At 34.8% G+C, this 22,402-nt stretch overlaps 1 protein-coding gene across 4 annotated transcripts in view; it reads right to left on the bottom strand.

Annotated features, from left to right (window-relative positions):
* The window catches only part of LOC133193468 (atrial natriuretic peptide receptor 1-like), a 265,764-nt gene that overhangs the window by 132,436 nt on the left and 110,926 nt on the right, over positions 1-22,402 (bottom strand). Inside the window, exon 1 of one of the 4 annotated variants that reach the window (XM_061329423.1) lies at positions 1,465-2,491. The exons of the other annotated variants lie outside the window; for them this stretch is intronic. Within the exon in view, the coding sequence (XP_061185407.1) occupies positions 1,465-2,179 (715 nt within the window). The 5' untranslated portion in view covers positions 2,180-2,491. Of the gene's footprint in view, positions 1-1,464; positions 2,492-22,402 lie in introns of those variants that run through there. 4 annotated transcript variants of the gene reach the window in all.

The following is a 22,402-nucleotide window of genomic DNA, read 5'->3' on the forward strand; positions in this document are numbered from 1 at the left end:
CTTTACATTATGTTCCAGTAATATTGAATAATATCAATGATATATAGCAAAACTTGAGTGCGCAGTTTTGTTTAAAGTATATACTGTGGTTTCATCAATTTTCGTTGGCATCAATTTTCGTGTATTTTGTAAAACAGACATTTTCGAGGATACGTAATTTCGTGGACAAAAGCATTGCCTATACAAATGAATAACATATTTCGTAAATCAATGAACATTTAATTTCGTGGATCTGCCTAATAACGAAATCCTCGAAAATTGGTGCTCAACGAATATTGATGAAACCACAGTATATTTAATGGAATAACAAGAGTGTTCCAAGGGACACGTGTTTATATCTGCTTTATAGCTTCATTAATGATGTAAATAAATCTAAGAGTGGTCAGCTATTTATTTACTACTTGCACGATAGTTCATGTGTTTGCCTGCAAAGAAAAATAGTACTTCACTGCGATAGAATCTGCCGATCAAAGAAAATATGGGTCCCCTATCCTCAAATGAATGATTAAACAGAAATTATTAGAAATAATTATTTATCATTTTATTAATACGTGTCTCCAACAATCCTCCAAATGAGATTTCAGTTTGTACTTTACTGCAATTGTCAGTCTACAAAATCCATCGGAATACACATATAGGTCATTCGCAATTAAAACTAAAGTTTTAATCTATTTCCAATGAGGGTTCGAAAGTTATGTCTTGGATAGAAGATGTAAAAAACATATTCTTTCCTTATGATAAATTACAATATTATTAAAATTCTTATATACTAGTACTGCAGAGCATTAACCTGTACTATGTGTATTTTTCATACTTGAGTATTGCACTGAACTAAAAACCAGTTACCGTTTTGTAACTTGCAAGCATATCTCGAACTTTAATATATTTAAAACGCAGAAACTTTACGAAAAACAAACAACAAATATACATTCCCCAGCCGGATGTTTTAGTCATTTTATTTTTTTTTTTCAACTCAAGAGCTTAGATTATTTTGTTCCCAATTGTATTTTGAATAAAAATAAATATTTATTTTTTTCAGATGTCAATAAAAGGATATTTTATTCAGCTTCGTGGATTGAAACAATGAATTTGTGTGTAATGGTCAAGTGATGTAAAATGTTTAAAAAGTCTTACGACAGGCCAGAAATCACTTTTACTTACTTTGATATCCTTTCACACTGCGACAAAATATCATTTTGATATCCTTTCAAACAGTGAAAGAATATCACTTTTATTCAATAAATAACAGTAATTCACTATTGAAAATGCAATAAATTAAATTAGCTTTTCATGATGTAATATAATGTTAAGAATAACCTGAAGATGTTCATTTATTCTATACATGTATCTTACATCTAAGGGCATGTCACTCTAGCTTCCTAAAACTACCCTAAATTGGAAGTCTTTGATGTGCAGTGTTTAGAGCTTAACTTTAAAAATAATTCCTGATAAAATTCCTCCTACCTGAATACAGATCACCAATTCTCTTAGTCAACAGGTCGTCCAAACTTTGGAACGTATTTGTGTATGAGGTAATGTCAGCGTCATACTTTGATCCTATCATAACTGTGTTGAACGATTCCCCAGCGAAAGAATAGTACTCAGGAAAAAGTGATGTAAATTCGGTGCGGCCTAATTCATAGATAACCTTAAATTTGTCCCATTTATAGTAGGAGAGGATTTGGATTACCATCCTGATCAAATCACCAAAGCTCGTCCCAATCCGGGTAAGTGTATGCTTGTCAAACTTGTCCTCAAAGTAGAATGCGGACAGAGCCCCAGGGGTAATGAGGGGGATGTTCCAACGGGAAGCGTACTGCGCTACAGAGTTGACAGCCAGATCTCGTACAGGGCCAAAGAAAATGTGCGCTTTTTGGTCTTTCATCTCAAATGCCTCTATAGTAGCGTCAATTTCCGAGCATTTTGAATTTTTATAAACTACTTTTAGATCCACGCCTGGTAAAATTTGCATTTCTTTAACCTTCTCAATACCCAGTGAAATAGCAGGTCTCACTTTGGAAAGACCAAACAAATTACATTCGTGATTTATGTTTGGAGCCAAAACACAAATGGAAACCTCATGACCTGCATATACTCCAAATATTTTGAAACTTAACATCAATAACCACATATATTTCCAAATTTGGAATATTTTCATCTGCTGATAATGTAAAGACATGACGAACACTATAATTCCTGAATTTTGAAAACCATTCGAACACCTCAAATACTATAACATATACATTGCGTGTCAGCTTCGTGTGCATCTACACTTCACAGAAACCACACACCTCCCAAATGGTCACACAGAAACTTAATCTAAATACTACATATTATCAAGATTTCCATTTGACAAGAAACTGAAGTGGTGACAGACTGGGGGCACTGCGGGGAAGTCTGTTTGTAAAAGGTCTTATCCGTCTCCGGTGTGAAAGAGAGGGGACCATTTATTGCCCCAACATTCGACTTCCTATAAAAAATCATGCCAACTTGTTTTGTTTACCTCCTATCTAAATAAAAAAAAATTAAAATGGCATTCAAGATTTAACCCTGTTTTGCGTGTGATGCACGAAGATTACGGTAAAACCGGAAATAGCCGAAATCCGGTTCATAATGGTGCTGACCTCGAAACATATATATTGAATAACCTACACATCAGAATTATAGCTCGAGCTTAGTATTACAGACATCAAATATTTACAAATAACCTTCATAACAGAACTATATCTTAGTATTTCAGACACATATCAGACACAAATAACCTACACAACAGGACTGTAACCTCAGACTTACACATGTATGTATATACTAATACACGCAACCTACATACATGTACAACAGAATTATAGCCTCAGCAGACACCAAATATTTACAGGTAACCTACACAATAAAATTGTAGTCTTAGCTTAGCAGACACTATCTATAAAATGACCTGCACAACACAGCTATAGTCTTAGCTTAGTATTGCGATTTCTCCATGTCACTAAAGGATAAGACTTTCGTTTTTCAATGCAAATTAACGCGAGTAACGAAAATGACCTTTTACTAAATATGCAAAATTAACAATTAATAACAAACGTCTCATATATTATCTTTTATGTCTAATTGCTGAAAATACATAAAAAAAAATGTAATACCAGCACGTTAGGTGTTTTCCTCTAAATATACTCTCCATCAATGTACCAGGATAACGAGGATACCATGTATCAAATTTAGCAAAAATTGCACTGGTGAGCTGTGATGTGGTCCATGGGCCTCTTTGTATTATTTATTTTGTATTATTTAGTATTTCAAATGATAAACTCATCAACGGTCTGAAATTGAAAATTTTAATAAAGGAAATTTTGTTTCCGAAAGATATTTTAAAACCTTTTCCTATTCAAGAAAAATGAAAATCAGCCTATAATTGGAAAATGATGATTTTAGTGTCAAAATAGTAAATACGATTTTCAAGTGAATGAAATTTTGATGAAATTGTAAAAAATAGATAACAAAATAACATTTTTAGAAAATAATTTATGCAAACATAACAGTAAATTTTTTTGGAGGTGGTCTCCAAACACACCCGGGTGACCCTGATTGACTTATGGAAAGTTAGCCGCATCCCATATTCATCTGCTTTCCTGCCAAATTTGACTCAACTACACCCTCTTTGGAATTAAATTCTCTAGATCCAGTAACTTTCCAAGTTTTCCGAATAAAAATGGTACTACATGAAGCTCTGATTTGAACATGGTGTTTAAGAGTATTACAAACGTGACGGATTATTTCATAAACAATCTTTTTTGTGTGTTAAGGGTCCTCTATACACCCCAGCTTATGTTCTCATATTACTGAGCATTACTTTTAACAAGCATATCAACCTTTAAAAACTGGCCAAAAATTGAAATATAATTTATACTGATTTTTTTTTTTTTTTTTTTTTTTTTTTTAAATAATTTTATAAGTTTGAAGATTTTTTTCCCCACCGAGTTATGATAAGAAGCTGCAGAACTGTACACCAGACGGTGTTTGGGACAGTTGAAAGGTAAATAAAGTATGAGAAATAGGAGTAAAATATAGGATTAATTATCGGATACCATTCCTAAAGCCGGGAACAGCATAAAATACAAGAAATAATAGCCGATGTGAGCGACAAAAAAGCGACAGCGTTTTCGAAGGTTTTTCAAACGCTTGGATCTGTAGCTCTCTGCTTTATCTGTCCGAATTTTCTCAAGCAGAGAGCTACAGTTCTGCAGCTATATGATAAGTAGCACAACAAATTTTGTTTGATTTTTTTTTCTGTCATATACTATTAAGCCAAAATAATCACAAAAAACTTAATTTTATTAGTCAACATATTTTTCAAAGAAATTAATAAAAGTTATAAAAAATAAATACAACTCATTTTCTCTAAAATACATGGAGAAAAAATAAGAAAAGACTCCCGATAGTATTGAAGAAACGTTAATGAATTAAATTACAACAAAAATTGAATTAAAATCAAATTTATTGATATAAAAAAATATTTTCAAAAACTTTTGTATTAAAGTTCCTTTTTATAGAGTTGTCTTTCCTGTCACCCAGGACTCCAAAACCTTGGCAAGTCTCCGCATACGTCATCATACTCAAGTTACTCATTATTGGCAACTAAACTGGACAGATATAAATGAGCAAAAACTAGAAGTGAACACGATTTATCAATATTTATAAACACACATTGAGATTGATATTATTGAAAATCAGTGTGCAAAAATATCAACTTTCACAACAGACTTTGTTGACGATATTCCAATGGATCAATAAGCCTGAAACTATAAATAAACCAGAGCGCTAGAGCATTTTCTAGTTAATATACCTGTTATTTACGAATTATTATGCTACAAAAACTCCAAGGTCTGCTGGGTTTTTTTTTATTGAAAATATCGACACCTTTTTCTTTCGATCACGCCGTGATCATGTCATGTGTTCATTGTTTATGATTAGGGTGTCGTTCTCAATTTACTGCATACTTTTTCCTTGGCAAAATCTTCATCTCCAAAGCGTTTGTAAGACTCTCTTACAGGCGGTGCCAGACAAATCATCAGTGCAAAAACTGTATAAAACCGGAAGTAAAAGTATTTTTTCTCAACATACATGTACGTCACAAGTCCAGGCCTCTAAGTGGCCTCTAAAATTTAGGCGTCAGCTGGCGCCTTAGGAAAAAAAACATCAGTCGCCAATGCAAATTTTTAGTCGCCCAGGCAAATTTTTGAAGGCGCCAACTTAAAATGTTAATAGTAATCAATATAGGGACCTATGACGTGACTAAGTAAACACGACATGTCAACTGCTAAAAATAATTTCCTTTTCTTTTAAATTTCCTTTTTGCTTTTCAGAAAAATTGTTAAAAATGTTAAAATTTCCGGAATTCGACGACCGCCAAGTCAATTTAAAATGGTCGCCAAATTGGCGACTTATGAAAAAAAATTTTAAGCGCCATTGCGACTAAATTAGTCGCCAATTAGAGCCCTGAAGTCACGGGGCGTGGAAAACCCTTAAGTACTTGCAACTCATATCATGTAAACGGATTTATGGACTAGCTAACAATACAGGTCATTCTACCAAGGAGGAACGAACGACAACCTGCAAGGGAGATTGAATACAGGTATCTCTAAAACAGCTAAAAGCTTTACCCTAAATCATCTATTATATTACCTTGTTCTCTGTGTTCATGTTCATGACACATTAAATGTTATATGGGCTATCAGCCATGACCCCTGAAGGTCATCTCCTCCCTAAACTTGAAATGATGAAATATCTCAAAAACAGTTAAGCTTTACTATTAACCATTCATAATTTTGTTATTTATGTCATGACACTTTAAATGGTATATGGGCCATGACCCCTGGAGGTCATCCCCTCCTCTTAAGACCGAATATTGGTTAATTATCTCAAAAACGGTTTTAAAAACTTTAAATTTAACCATATACAATCTTTTTCTTTGTGTCATGACACATTTTAAAAATCGTATAAAGGGTATGACCTCTGGAGACAATCCCTACCCCTAAAACTAGAAATGGTCAAGTATCTCAAAAATATTTTGAAGGTTTCCCCTTCACAACATATATAATGTTATTCTCTGTGTCATAATGCATAAAATTGTATATAGGTTATGACTTCTGAAGGTCATCCCTTCACCTTGAAACTGGAAATGGTCAAATAACTTAAAAATGATTGAAAACAATAACTTCGGTAACTATTAAAATTCAATCCTAAAAATATATATTCTTGTTAATTTTGTCAAATCACTGATACATTTTAATAACAAATATCTAAGACAATTTTCTTGGTTAATGCAAATTACTTTTGCTCACTTAAACGAAGTAAATACAATGTACATTCAAGTAAATGTGTAAATGTGTCATGACACATTTTAAAAATCGTATAAAGGGTATGACCTCTGGAGACAATCCCTACCCCTAAAACTAGAAATGGTCAAGTATCTCAAAAATATTTTGAAGGTTTCCCCTTCACCACATATATAATGTTATTCTCTGTGTCATAATGCATAAAATTGTATATAGGTTATGACTTCTGAAGGTCATCCCTTCACCTTGAAACTGGAAATGGTCAAATAACTTAAAAATGATTGAAAACAATAACTTCGGTAACTATTAAAATTCAATCCTAAAAATATATATTCTTGTTAATTTTGTCAAATCACTGATACATTTTAATAACAAATATCTAAGACAATTTTCTTGGTTAATGCAAATTACTTTTGCTCACTTAAACGAAGTAAATACAATGTACATTCAAGTAAATGTGTAAATGTGTCATGACACATTTTAAAAATCGTATAAAGGGTATGACCTCTGGAGACAATCCCTACCCCTAAAACTAGAAATGGTCAAGTATCTCAAAAATATTTTGAAGGTTTCCCCTTCACCACATATATAATGTTATTCTCTGTGTCATAATGCATAAAATTGTATATAGGTTATGACTTCTGAAGGTCATCCCTTCACCTTGAAACTGGAAATGGTCAAATAACTTAAAAATGATTGAAAACAATAACTTCGGTAACTATTAAAATTCAATCCTAAAAATATATATTCTTGTTAATTTTGTCAAATCACTGATACATTTTAATAACAAATATCTAAGACAATTTTCTTGGTTAATGCAAATTACTTTTGCTCACTTAAACGAAGTAAATACAATGTACATTCAAGTAAAGTTTCCACTTATTTCTAATTCTTAGAATACTTAAATTGACAAACAAGTTTTGTCATACACTGTAAATTCCAGTTTTCATATCAAAGGACAGATCAGAGCAAAAAAAAAGGGGGGGGGGGTTCCCAACCTTTGCAACAATTTTTTGAAAACATGTACATGGGGGGATTTTTTATGCTACAAAAGGGGGGGGGGCAAGCCTTTCAATGAACATTTTTATACTAAGGCACCCTTGCGCATCATAACTATGCATTTACCTTTTTTACTGAATATTAAGGAGCACAGGAGATTTTCAAAGCATTCGTTCATATTCAGTATATAATAAAAAAGCCCCCTGAAACTGATGACTCTGGGGCCACATCTTTCACAATTTTGGAAGGGGCACCCTTGCTCATCATAACTATGCACTTATTTCATCGGCTTAATACCCAGGAGGAGAGGAGAAGATGTTCAAAGAATTTATGCATTTTCTCTATAATCACCCTAACACCAGAACCCCGACCTAGGGGGCCAAATGTTTGAATTTGGGGGAGGGATGAAGGTGTAGACGTTTTATTGCCAAGCCAATGAAACTTTGACCAGGCAAGAAAGATTATCTAAGTATAAAAACGTCAGTTAACACAGGCATAATATCGTTTTTGAAATAAAATGGGGGGGGGGGCAGTTTGGGAGGGGGCAAAGGGAATTTTTATTACAACTTGCCTGAAAATCTTTGACAAAGAAGGGAAATATGGTAGATTTCCCACAGTGGAAAATCTTATTTCGGGGGGGGGGGGGGTAGTAGTACAAAAAAAATTTATTAACAGATTTCACTTAATTCCAAAAAAGTTTTGGGACCGGTCTTTCAAAGAACATTTTCATAGTAAAATAACAGTAAAGATTTATGTTTTTAAAAAGTGGGGGAGGGGGCTGCGTGCCTGCTACATTCGACGTTATGATAGATTGAATTTGCTGTCAAAGTCATCTGTTTAATACTGAATAAAAGCAATACTTGTTTTTTCATCTACTTAAGCACGAAAACTAGAAAATGTATAGTAAATTTGGTATTAATTGAATATATGTACACTTTTATTAGTTCACCTCAACGAAGTTATGGGAGCTTATGTAATACCGTCGGTGTCCGAGTTTTTGGACCAGATTTCTATTCAAGTATTACTATGCCTTATATTGATCAGTTTGAGAGATGCATGAATGATGCTTTAAGTATTTTTCACTGAACCAATCCTGGTTTCAGATGCTGCATTTTCAGCTACAGAATTACAAGGTTAATGTTTTTGAACCATGTTTAAGTTCTTGAACCAGATTAGTGTTTTTGGAGCTGGTTCATTCTTAGCAACTATAAGACCTACATTGATCAAACTTGCATGCACGATTTATCTAAGGATGCACTCTACCAGCTTCAGATGCTGGATTGACCTACATTTTCCGGATGAGCGACATGGTTAAAGTTGTTGGAGTAGGTTATTTCCAAAGTGACTGTAGGCGCTATACTGACCAACCTTGCACTGAAGATACATTTATTAATGCTTACTACCATACTTGCTTCAGACGCTGAATTAGACATACATTATCTGGATGAGTGTCCAGGTTAAAGTTTTTGGGGCATGCTTATTCCTTATGTAACTTCAAGTTCTCCCTAGACCCAACTTACATGTACATGGATTTACAAACATAAATTTTTACTGTGTTCATCAAGGGATGAACACTTTCAGACTTGCTTCAGACTCCGAGCTGATTTACATTTACTGGATGGACGACCAGGTGGAAATTTGGGAGCAGGTTCATTCCAATTTAATTTACAGTCCTTCATAGAGCAGCCTTGTACTGATGATACATTGTGCATCTAGGGAGGCACGCCTAACAGACTTACTTTGGATGCTGGATATGAAATACGCTTTCAGGATTACTGGCAAGACTAAGCTTTTTGAGCAGGTCCATTCCCAGACCAAGCAGGTATGTATGATGCATTAAAGGATGCACACTGACAGACGTGCTTTGTATACTAGATCTGACCTGGATTTTCTGAATAAGTGACCTGTGTAAGGTTTTGGTACAAGTCCATTCCCAAGAAACTGCAAACCCTACCTGGACCAAAATTGCATAAATGTTGCATCTAGGGATTCACTCTACTAGATTATAAGTTTGGTGTGGGACTTTGTCTTACTAAAAGGTAATATTCATTGAGGTTAGCTCTGTAATCTTTGATTACCTGTGATAGCAATCTGTTGTGAACCCACTTGTACATGCATAATTACGTTTTGTATTTATTTGCACTGATATGCTATAAAGGCCAAAGTTAATTACGAACTAACCATAGCCTGAAATTCCAGAAGTTTTTCAAAGCAACAAAGATGTGAGCTCATTTACTAGCTGATTGAGAAGCAGAATTTTTTCAAAAGCTTCTACATGAGAACAAAACTCTTGCTGTGGTCTTCAACTCAACATTTTGATATACATGTATAGACCGCGTTTTATCAATTTTAAAACAATTTAATATTATAGCTACTTTCATTCAAATGTCGATATTTCCCAGTGAAATCGAAATTAAAGACACAACAGAGTCTCCCACATCTGTTTCATATTTGGATGTTTAATTGACTATAGACGATTATTGCCAACTAATAACTAAACTGTATGACAAACAGGATGACTTCAGCTTATTCCCGTATTATGTAGTAATATTCCAACATCGCCTGCATAGGGTGTTTATGATTTCTGATTTAATACGTAAGCACATGCCGTGGGTACGAACAATTTTTAAACGAACGCAAGCTACTGACAAATAAGTTTATGTGACAAGGATTTCAACCACCCCGTTAAAAGTCATCTTTTCGCAATTCTACGGTCGTTATAATGACCTTATTTGTAAACGCAACCCATCGTTGGATCGTATTTTATCTGACATATTACATACCATATGTGAGGAAATTCCTCTTATACTTAATTTGACTATTGAAAACTCCGTATACCTGATCAATACATAGGGCAGGAGTGACCATCTCCGGTGTTTCCAGAGGTCCGTGTTTTTGTCCTGTTCACGATTCATTTTGTTTGCTGCATTTATGAGATCACTGTTCATTATCTTCACCTTTTACAACAACAAGGGCATAATCATCAGTTTATTATTTATCATCATTTCTATTCTCATGATTTTCAATGATCGAATGGCTCTTTAACACTGAATCAAATTAATTTCAAATAAATAAAAATACGTTAAATAGAGCCATGAGGCCAGTGAAGGTTATAAATTATGATTTTTATAGGCTCTGTTCAATAACTTTATTACGCAGACATTTCTGCCTGAATATTTTACATAACGGTAATCCTAATGCAGCGGTATTTATTTAATCATACACATTGAGGGTAAACAGGGCAATAAATAAGCAGATGTCATTAATATCTCGACGATAGTGTGAAGAATTGACAACACAGATTTCTCTGTTTTCTTGCAATTATCTTAACGTACATGAATGATTCTATAATAACCAGTCTATAATGGCTGTACAGAGAGCCAGAACACATAAGAGTTTCTCTCTTATACAGCCTGAGGCTCTATTTGTGAGGAACAGTTGATGGACCGTTGAGGGTAAAGCCGGACATGTACTCTCTGAGGGACGTTGCCATCCGTAATTTGTTGTAATTATATATTTAAAAAAGTCCATCAGCCACAACGCTCACCCAAGTTACTTAAACCCTACTGTTCTTCATAAGATTTTAAAAGATTTTTTTTCTTTATATCTATTAACAATATACATGTTTATTCCCATAAAAAATGACCCCAAACATAAGTCTTAGGGGTCTCTAAATCCATACAACATGGAGATGCTTCATTATCAATATGACTAACAAGGTCTTCCAGTTGTGGAAAAGAAAAACTTATTTTTACTGTATACACGATTTTATCCACCTCTATCCCAGGGTTCATAATTGGAATTCTAAAAAAATGAATACCCTTAACATAAAAAGTTTGTAAATTAACGATTTTTGTGGTTCTTGAGCTCGAGAAGGTTTTTCATTGTTTTTTTTTTTTGTTTTTTTTTTGTTCTTTTTTCTTTCTAAAATAGTCCTACGTAAAACTTTGATAACCTTCTGTGCCCTACCCTATTCCCGGGGGCCATGAATGAAACAATCTACATCATGTCAAAAAGCTTTAACATATTAAGTTTCATCATTTCTGGTTCAGTTGTTCTTCAGAAGAAGCCACAAAACTTTGATCCCCTACCCTAGTACTTAAAATTCTTAAATGAAAAAAAAATAAGTAAAAAAAAAACATTTTTACATATTCTTCTGGTTTTATGTCATGCAGCGCTAAGCAACAAATTTGACAGGGCAGGTTATTTTGGATATGTCACTTTGCAGGAAAAATAATATTGTACAATACTCTATACGTACTTCTAGATATCGACATAAAAAAAGAAACAGGATCGAGTTATCACAGGAATTTAATGAAAAGAATTGTATCGTTTTCGACATCACAATAGGACTTAATAAAATTTATCCGGAAAATTAGCTCTGGCCGATGAGGATTCAAGACAATTAGGCTTCTTTCCGGTAAGGATGGATATAATTTCATTTGAACTGATAAAAATTGTCAAGAAACAAATTGAAATGGAATCTTTTTACTTTGTTAACGTTCAGATCCAATGACAAACATCATTAGAAGAAGAAGCAAGCTATAAAGTGCATTAACCATTTTATCATTTGCCTAAGGGAGTAATGGTTTTCTTAATGAAGAAAAAGACAAAGTAATAGTATTACACTGAATCGAAAAGATGTAATTATTGTTTCATTACAGACATGTTTCCAATATTTCAAACCCAAGGGACACTTTATACATATATTTATATTAAACGCAGTATTTCGAAGTTGTATGATTGTAATTTAATTGAAGAATTTTGTAAAATAATTATAATTTAATTAATAAATTTGGTTTGAAATTAACCCCATCCTCATTTCAGACTCCTTCAGGACACCTTAAGACAGGGAGTTAATTCAGAAATACTGGTAGCTCTCTAGAAACATTGGGTGATTAAGACGAAATCAATCTGAAAGCTTAATTCAGTATAGAAAAAGTTCAAACATTTTCAAATTATGATAACCGAAACCAAATTTAAAACAAGAGGCCCATGGGTCACATCGCTCACCTGAGCACTGTGGCTAGGAAGAAAAGCAAAAATCTGTTCAGTATTGAAAAGGTTTAATGCATAAGTTGTCCTGACCTACCCCTAAAAGGGCTGGGGGGGGGGGGGGATTGGGTATGATTTGAACATAATTTAATCTACACTAACTAAAGATGCTTACACATTTCTTTGACTTTGACTTTTTTTCCCTACAAGTTTGAACTTTCATTATGGTCCCATTCTACTCCCGGGGGTCATGATTTGAACAAATCTGAATCTACACTATCTGAGGATGCTTCCATATAGATATGACCAATCACAGCTTTGCTGTTCTTAAGAAGACGATTTTTTAAAAAAAATTTCCTATGTATTCCTATTTATAACTTTAATCATCAATTGTGGCCCCACCCTATCCCCAGAGGGTCAAGATTTTTATCAAACATGAATCTACACTACCTTAGGATACTTCCGAATAGTTAATAACCAATCATGCTTTCCTGTTCTTGAGAAGATTTTACCTTTATATTCCTATGTAAAACTTTGATCGTCCATTGTGGACCCACCCTACCCCCGGGGGTCATGTTTTTAACAAACTTGAATCTACACTACTTGAGGATGATTACACATGAGTTTCATCTTTCCTGGCCCAGTGTTTCTTGAGAAGAAGCTTTTTAGAGATTTTTCCTGTATATTCCCATCTAAAACTTTGACCGTCCATTGTGGCCCACCCTACCCCCGGGGGTTTGGATTTGAACAAATCTGAACCTACACCACCTGAGGATGCTTCCATATAAATATGACCAATCATGGCTTTGCTGTTCTTGAGAAAAAGATTTTTAAAATTTTCTCCTATATACTCCTATGTATAACTCTGATCGTCCATTGTGGCCTCACCCTACCCAAGAGGGGCATGATTCGAACAATCTTGAATCTATACCACCTGGGGATGCTTCCATATAAATATGACCAATCTTGGCCTTGCTGTTTTTGTGAAAAAGATTTTTAATTTTTTTCCCTATATCCTCCTATGTATAACTTTGATCGTCCATTGTAGCCTCACCCTACCCCAGAGGGCCATGATTTGAACAAACCTGAATCTATACCACCTGAGGATGTTTCCATATTAATATGACCAATGAATGGCTTTGCTGTTTTTGAGAAGAAGACTTTTAAAGATTTCTCCAATATATCCCTTTGATCGTCCATTGTGGCCCCACCCTACCCCGAGGGGTCATGATTTGAACAAACTTGAATCTACACTACCGGAGGATGATTTCACTTGAGTCTTATCTTTCCTGGCAAAGTGGTTCTTGAGAAGAAGATTTTTAAAAGATGCCATTAATTTTTCACTTATTTGTAATTATCTCCCTTTTGCAGACGGCATGACCCTTCATTTGAACAAACTTGATTCCCTTTACCCAAGAACACTCTGTGCCAAGTTTGGTTGAAATTGACCCCGTAGTTCTGGAGAAGAAGATAAAATTGTGAAAAGTTTACAACTACGACAACATACAACGGAAAATTTTCGACCAGAAAAGCTCACTTGAGCCTTCGACTCAGGTGAGCTAAAAGATGCATTTTTTTTTAACATATTAGAAACCAAAAATTTTAATACACAATTCACAAGTCGAAAAGCAAACCCATGTAGACACCCAAAACACTTTATCAACAGGAAATCAAATCTTTATTTAAGCGACTGTCCTATACTATCAGTAAGCGACTGTCCTATACTCTCAGTACGTGACTGACTTATACTCTCAGTAACCGAATGTTCTATACTCTCAGTAAGCCACTGTCCTATATATACTCTCAGAAAGCGACTGTCATACTCTCAGTAAGCGACTGTCTTATACTCTCAGAAAGCGACTGTTTTATACTCTCATTAAGCGACTGTCCGATACTCACAGTAAGGGACTGTCCTATATATACTCACAGTAAGCGACTGTCTTATACTCTTAGCAAGCGACTGTTCTATGCTCTCAGTAAGCGACTGTAATATACTTTCAGTAGGCGAATGTCTTATACTCTCAGTAAACAACTGTCCTATATATACTCTCAGTAAGCGACTGTCCTATACTCTCAGTACTTGACTGTCCTATATATACTCTCAGTAAGCGAGTGTGCTTTACTCTCAGTAAGTGACTGTGCTATACTCTCAGTAAGCGACTGTTCTAAACTCTCAGTAAGCGACTGTATTATACTCTCAGAAAGCGACTGTCCTATATTCTTATTAAGCGACTGTCCTATACTCACAGTAAGCGACTGTCCTATATATTCTCTCAGAAAGCGACTGTCCTATACTCACAGTAAGCGACTGTCCTATATATAATCTCAGTAAGCGACTGTCTTATACTCACAGTTAGCGACTGTCTTATACTCACAGTTAGCGACTGTCCCATACTCTAAGTAAGCGACTGAACTATACTATCCTATACTCTCAGTAAGCTACTGTCCTATACTCTCAGTGAGCGACTGTCCTATACTCTCAGTTAGTGACTGTCTTATACTCTCAGTAAGCGACTGTCCCATACTCTAAGTAAGCGACTGTACTATACTATCCTATACTCTCAGTAAGCTACTGTCCTATACTCTCAGTGAGCGACTGTCCTATACTCTCAGTAAGCGACTGTATTATAATCTCAGTAAGCGAATGTCTTATACTCTCAGTAAACGACTGTCCTATATATACTCTCAGTAAGCGACTGTTTTATACTCTCAGTAAACGACTGTCCTTTATATACTCTCAGTAAGGGACTGTGCTTTACTCTCAGTAAGCGACTGTGCTATACTCTCAGTAAGCGACTGTCTTATACTCTCAGTAAGCGACTGTCCCATACTCTCAGTAAGCGACTGTACTATACCATCCTATACTCTCAGTAAGCGACTGTATTATAATCTCAGTAAGCGAATGTCTTATACTCTCAGTAAGCAACTGTTTTATACTCTCAGTAAGCGACTGTCCTATGTATACTTTCAGTAAGTGACTGTCTTATACTCTCAGTAAAAGACTGTCCTATATTCTCAGTTAGCTACTGTATTATACTCTCAGTAAGCGACTGTCCTATATATACTCGTAAGCGTCTGTTTTATACTCTCATTTAGCGACTGTCCTATATATTAACTCAGTAAGCAACTGTCCTATATATACTCTTAGTAAGCGACTGTCTTATACCCTCAGTAAGCGACTGTATTATACTCTCAGAAAGCGACTGTCTTATACTCTCATTAAGCGACTGTCCTATACTCACAGTAAGCGACTGTCCTATATATACTCTCAGTAAGCGACTCTTATAGTCTCAGTAACTGACTGTTCTATACTCTCAGTAAGCGAATGTTTTATACTCTCAGTAAACGACTGTCCTATATATACTCTCAGTAAGCGACTGTTTTATACTCTCATTAAGCGACTGTCCTATATATACTCTCATTAAGCGACTGTCTTATACTCTCAGTAAGCGACTGTCATATACATACTCTCAGAAAGCGACTGTCCTATACTCTCAGTAAGGAATTATCCTATACTCTCAGTAAGTGACTGTGCTTTACTCTAAGTAAGCGATTGTGCTATACTCTCAGTACGCGACTGTTTTATACTCTCAGTAAGTGACTGTCCTATACTATCCTTTACTCTCAGTAAGCTACTGTCCTATATTCTCAGTTAGCGACTGTCTTATACTCTCAGTAAGCGACTGTCCTATATATACTCTCAGTAAGCGTCTGTTTAATACTCTCATTGAGCGACTGTCCTATATGTACTCTCAGTAAGCAACTGTCCTATATATACTCTTAGTAAGCGACTGTCTTATACTCTCAGTAATCGACTGTTCTATACTCTCAGTAATCGACTCTCTTATACTCTCAGAAAGCGACTGTCTTATACTCTCATTAAGCGACCGTCTTATACTCACAGTAAGCGACTGTCCTATATAACTCTCAGTAAGCGACTGTCTTATACTCTGATCAGTTATCGACTGTTCTATACTCTCAGTAAGCGACTGTTTTATACTCTCAGTAAGCGACTGTCCTATACTAACGGTAAGCGACTATCCTATATATACTCTCAGTAAGCGACTGTATTATACTCTCAGTAACCGAATGTTCTATACTCTTAGTAAGCGACTGTATTATACTCTCATTAAGCGACTGTCCTATACTCACAAAAAGCGACTGTCCTATATATACTCTCAGGTAGCGACTGTCCTATACTCTCAGTAAGCGACTGTTTTATACTCTCAGTAAGCGACTGTATTATACTCACAGTAAGCGACAGTCCTATATATACTCTCAGTAATTGACTGTCCTATACTCTCAGTAAGCGACTGTCTTATACTCTCAGTAAGCGACTGTCCTATACTCACAGTAAGCGACTGTCCTATATATACTCTCAGTAAGCGACTGTCCTATACTCACAGTAAGCGACTGTCCTATATATACTCCCAGTAAGCGACTGTTTTATATTCTCAGTAATCGATTGTCTTATACACACGTATTATACACTCAGTAAGCGACTGTCCTACACTCTCAGATTTAATTTATTTTCATGCAAAAATAAAAGCATATATTCTTTGTTATCTTTGGGTCAAATTTTACGATATAAAACACACTCATAACGCACTTTAAAGTTGTAGAGGAAAGACCAGGAAACAACAACGAAAATATTGAACAAAAATAAGTCGAATTTTGCATCAATTGAGTCGTATGGCCATATTGACATTCTGGTATACTAGTAAAGCGAATAATTACCTATTTAACATTTATCTAAACCACGGTCAACTTGATTTTGAAAAAAAAAAAGTATAGCTCAACAATATTTTTCTTTTCCAATATGTGTCGAATCGCTATTTAATGCGCCAAGTTTCTGTAAAATGAAAAATTTATGATCGATATAAATATATACATACATGTAAAAATACATGTACCAGTATGTGGTAACAAAGTAACAAATTCAACATCTTTATAAAATGTAGGTTCTATTTCAAGTTCCACTAGGCTAGAGTGAAGCGTCAAGGGTAGATACATATTAACATATCAATATACATGTGTGACTATCTTAAAAAATCTGTGCTTAGAACAACGAAACAACAACATAAGAAAATTTCGTCTGGGGTTAATTTCTCAAACTAGTAGCTGTACAATATCATCTATAACAACTGTATCTAAGCAACTTTGGCATGAATGCTAGCTCACAGTATGTATGCATATTTAATATTTTCCTTATAATTTGAAACGTTCATGGTAATTAAAATTCCAGGGCTGATATAGATCCTGCAAGACTGATATGGATCTGCAGGGTTGATACGTATTTATATCTAGAAACAGTACTTAGCAGAGTTGTTGTTCCTTCCTCTCTCTCTGAATGTATAAACCAATGGTAGAAAGCGATATTTTTGCTCACATTCTCTTCATTTTAAATTACTGTTCTTTAATTGATTAAAAAAAGCTACATGTCAGTAGTCAATACATGTTTATTTATTTGAATTTTTCTGAAGCTCATGTGTGCTGTACATGTATTTAATTACAAAGTATGTAATAAACATAATAAAACATACCCTTTTCCATATCATATTCTGTATCAGCCCAAGACACCAATATTAACCAGAGGGCCTTAGAAACTTAAATGGTAATTAAAATTCCGAGGCTGATATAGATCCTGCAGGGCTGATATGGATCTGCAGGGCCTTTGGCCCTCTGGCTGATATTGGTGTCTCGGGCTGATATGGAAAAAACTCTCTCTCTCTCTCTCTCTCTCTCTCTCCACCGGTACATCTATACAAAATACCATATCTCGGTTTATGCATACAATATACCCGGTACATGTTTACAATAAACCTTAGTACGTGTACTTGTATCTTTGTAATGTCAGTACTGATAATTGTACTTACTAATGTGAAACTTTTGAATTTTAAAGTTATTTAACGAGTCAAAATAATGTATTTCTATTAAGATATTTGTACCATAGAGCGACGCAAATGAAAAATATGAGTATAGCGAAGATTTGACAAACTCAACTGCCTTCTAAAGCAATACAAGACTGCAAAAATAAAAGTACCGGGAAAACATTAAAGGTTGTAGCTACTATCTAACAGTATCGTGCATTTCAAGGCCACGCGACATTCAGTTTTAGCGTAAACGAATTGGAGTGTGCCAAGGTAAGAATTATGTTCCGATAAAATTTTTGAAGATTGTATTAAAATTCTTGGTCTACCGACGTTCATTTTTTGGGACTTGAGACCATGCTATCTTCTTCAACTTTTCTGCGCACGCGTACATTAATGAGGACGAAATGAAGCAATATTTTCTTCTTGGGAGGGATAACTTTTTTCTCCTTAAAAGTAGATTTTTTAGGTTCCGAAACCTGTATCTTTCTGAAACATTTTACTTTCAGAAATCAAACAAAATTCGCATATTTCATGCAAAAATTCTATTTTTGTATTTGTTTTTCGTTTACGCATGACGGTGTCTCTTTAAAAAATCACAGTAATATAAAACATTTTATAAAAAACAAAACTATATATACCCCGGTATATTTAATTGTATAAATTATGATATCAGCAATGATAATTATACATGATACCGTTAAAATCACATTAGTAGGAAGATTTTGTTAAAAAACAAACTAAAGTTTGGAATATTCAAGTACTAGTAATTATATCCGTCATGTAAATATATCCGTCATGTTATTACATGTATATCCGTCATGATGCCAAAAATGATCATTATACACGATACCGTGGTTATGTGAAACAAAAGATAATACAAATATACAAACTCCTCTGTATGCCAGTAATCTGATGTTTCAAAGCAAGCATCGATTAATGAAATATTTTTCACTTCCAAATAAAACAGTTTGAATAAAACATAAATTGAAGTCGATTTTATATGTGCTGGAATCTACCATCAAACTAAATCTTTTTACAAAAATAGTTTTTTTAATTATGTTTTGCTTAACTATTGTCCATTTCATATTTCTTTTTTTTTTTTTTTTTTTTTTGGTGGGGGGTGGGGGGGGGATATAATATTGCCCAATCATGACAGTTTTACCATACGTGTTCATCCATAGCAGCTATATACCAGCCTTAAGTAACCACGTTTATAGCTATCCAATACAGATCTACCAGTTATGTTTTTCCTCCTTAGTAACCTTTTATTTTGTTTGGATCTTCTTTTTTCCAAAATGATCTGGAGTACAATGAAAAAATTTTGTAAAAAAAAAAAAAAAAAAAAAACGAAAACAAAACAAAACAAAACCAAAAAAAAAAAAAAAAACAGGAATCAAAATCATGATCTATAATGTATTTAGCGTGCACTTCAAACAACAGAAACTGTGCTATCCGGTGGAGAGGAATAGGGCGATTAACATTAAATTCTGATTTTGTGACACACTTACGATTAAACAGTTTTCTAGCAAATGAGAGAAAGCTAAGGTATTGTATAGTGCCCCTTACAGCTGCAAAACCTCCCAAATCTCCACCCCACAAGATACCGAGTACACGTAGGCAATCAGATTTTGGAACACAGTTCGCAGTTCGCAATTCGCAATTCAAAAGTGAACTGCATTCCAGAACGCAGTTCGCAATTCAAAATTTAAACATAAGTCATGGGGTCTGAAATTTTGAGGGTAGGGTACTAGTGGTCAGTTACCACTTCTGTGAAAAAATGGTGATGGTACCATCTCTAGTTTCCGAGATATAGCTCTCCAGTTTTTAGGCCTACTATATAATACTATATGAATAAACATCGGGCTCGGAGACATCGAAGTCCCCTGTCCCGAGGTCTGAAATTTTGAGGGTAGGGTACTAGTGGTCAGTTACCACTTCTGTGAAAAAATGGTGATGGTACCATCTCTAGTTTCCAAGATATAGAACTCCAGTTTTTAGGCCTACTATATAATACTAGATGAATAAACATCGGGCTCGGGGACATCGAAGTCCCCTGCCCCAGGGTCTGAAATTTTAAGTACTCGTTTTAAACTGAAAGATATATTGGATTTATCAAATCTATTCAAGAATTATTGGTCCATTGCAGGTTGAGCACAATATTTAACCCTTAATCTTGAGACATATCCAAGTTGTGTTGATTCCCTTTTTTAATCTTGTAATGGAGATGGCTAAAATTGAGATCAAATCTTATTACAAGTAAAAGAGAAAAAAAAACTCTTTTCCAGAACTTCAGTTCCAATATAGTCACGTTGATATCAAAGCATGCGCGCGTATGCTGTGTTGATTCAGATACCACTTCGAGTAAGGTTTATAATAATTACTGAATCACAGTTTTTCTTTAAAAAAAAAGAAAAGATAAATTTCTTCTAAATAAAAGCGGGACTAAAGTTTCTCAGGTTTGCATTTTGGTCCAGGTCCACCTGTGTTATTCATTAGGAATTTTAGGAAGCGAATTGACTTCCGACTTAGAACTTGTACAATAGGGATAAAAAGTGCTGGATAATAGAAACATATTCGAGACGCATTGGGTATTATTGTCAAAAAACCTTTATGAAAAACATGGTGATGCCGTCGTGTTTTACGATTTAAGATCCGACCTCGAATCTTGATCCTTTCGATAGGTCCCGCATTTTTTAAACATCATACTAAGAAATATTGAAAAACCCGTAACATAGAGGATTGAAATTTTTAGTGGGGATCTAGTCGTCAAATTAAACTAACCACTTCCCGAAATATTTCTGGAACAGAGGCTCAAGGGTACTAGGTCACCTGAGTATAATGTCACAATATAAAGGATCAGGAGATTGAACATGAAGTAAAACAAAGACGCCGATAAATAAAGCTATGTTGCCCCAAAACAAGAGAAATATGAACATAGTGAACAGGGATCAGCAACAAAATTAATTTATTGTTCAAGAGCAAATATAAAAATTGATTTATTTACTTGCCTGTACTTGCCCAGTTTGTCACTATTCTCATGCAGACTAAACAACACAATAGTTCTTGAGCACTGTTAGTAAACCTATCTCATTCTCTCTCACATTTGCCTCTGTTTTATTCAGCTATTATTTGAATGTCTACCTGACATTATTTAAGAAAATACTTCTTGTCAAAATTGTAAAATTCGGTTATTCTGTTGGCCCTTCAATTACATTTACAGTGTTTAACTATCATAGGTAAATAACAAAGTTGAATAACTTCTGTCAGTAGAATACAAAATGATAAATTGACCAAATGGTGCAGAATTAAAAAATAATCTTATTTATTTCAGTTTTATATATATTCTTTTTCCCTCCTAAATGTCCAGGCGCAGAGATGAATGGTTTCAAAGAAATAATGCATTTTCACCACAGATTCAACATAGCTCCATCCTAACACCAGAGCCTTTAACCCAGAGGCCATAAAATTTACAATTTTGGAAGAGACGCCCTTGCTTATCATAGCCATGCATTTAGTTTGTTTACTAAATACCCATGGGCAGAAGGGAAGATTTTCAAAGAAATACTGCATTTTTAGTATACAGTCAACAGAGCCAAACCCCTGACCCACGTGGCGAATTGGTTAGAGCGTTTGCTATAAAGTTGCAGAGTAAGGAGTTGATCCTTACGTCGCGGGTTCGAATCCCACTGTGAGACGTGGAGACCGGTCCTTCGGATGAGACTGTATAAACCGAGGTCCCGTGTCGCAGTAGGTGCTGGCCGAAAAAAGATCCCTCACTGCTCAATGGCCCTGAGTGCCGAGTATAGATCAGAATTTGCAGCTCTCCACCGTCAAGTGGTGGCGTCTCCATATGAATGAAAAATTCTCGAGATGGACGTTAAACAATAAACAAACAAACACACCCCTGACCCAGGGGTTATTAATTTCAATTTTTTGAAGAGGCATCCTTGAGAATCCTTATCCTGCAGTTCGTTTGTCTGCTAACTTTCCAGGGACAGGGAAGAAGATTTTCAAAGAAATATTGCATTATCACTATATTTCATTTTCATAGTATACATGTATTCCACAGACATGCCCCGACATTAACACTCTAATCCTGGGTGACAATTTTCACAATTTTGAAAGTAGCATCCTTGCTCATCATAACCATGTATTTAGTTCATCTGCTAAGTACTCAGTAGCAAAGAAGATTTTCAAAGAATTCAT

Source organism: Saccostrea echinata, unplaced genomic scaffold (assembly GCF_033153115.1).
Source record: "Saccostrea echinata isolate AGI-Se365-2 ecotype Australia unplaced genomic scaffold, CSIRO_AGI_Sech_v1 ptg000027l, whole genome shotgun sequence".
Lineage (NCBI taxonomy): Eukaryota > Metazoa > Mollusca > Bivalvia > Ostreida > Ostreidae > Saccostrea > Saccostrea echinata.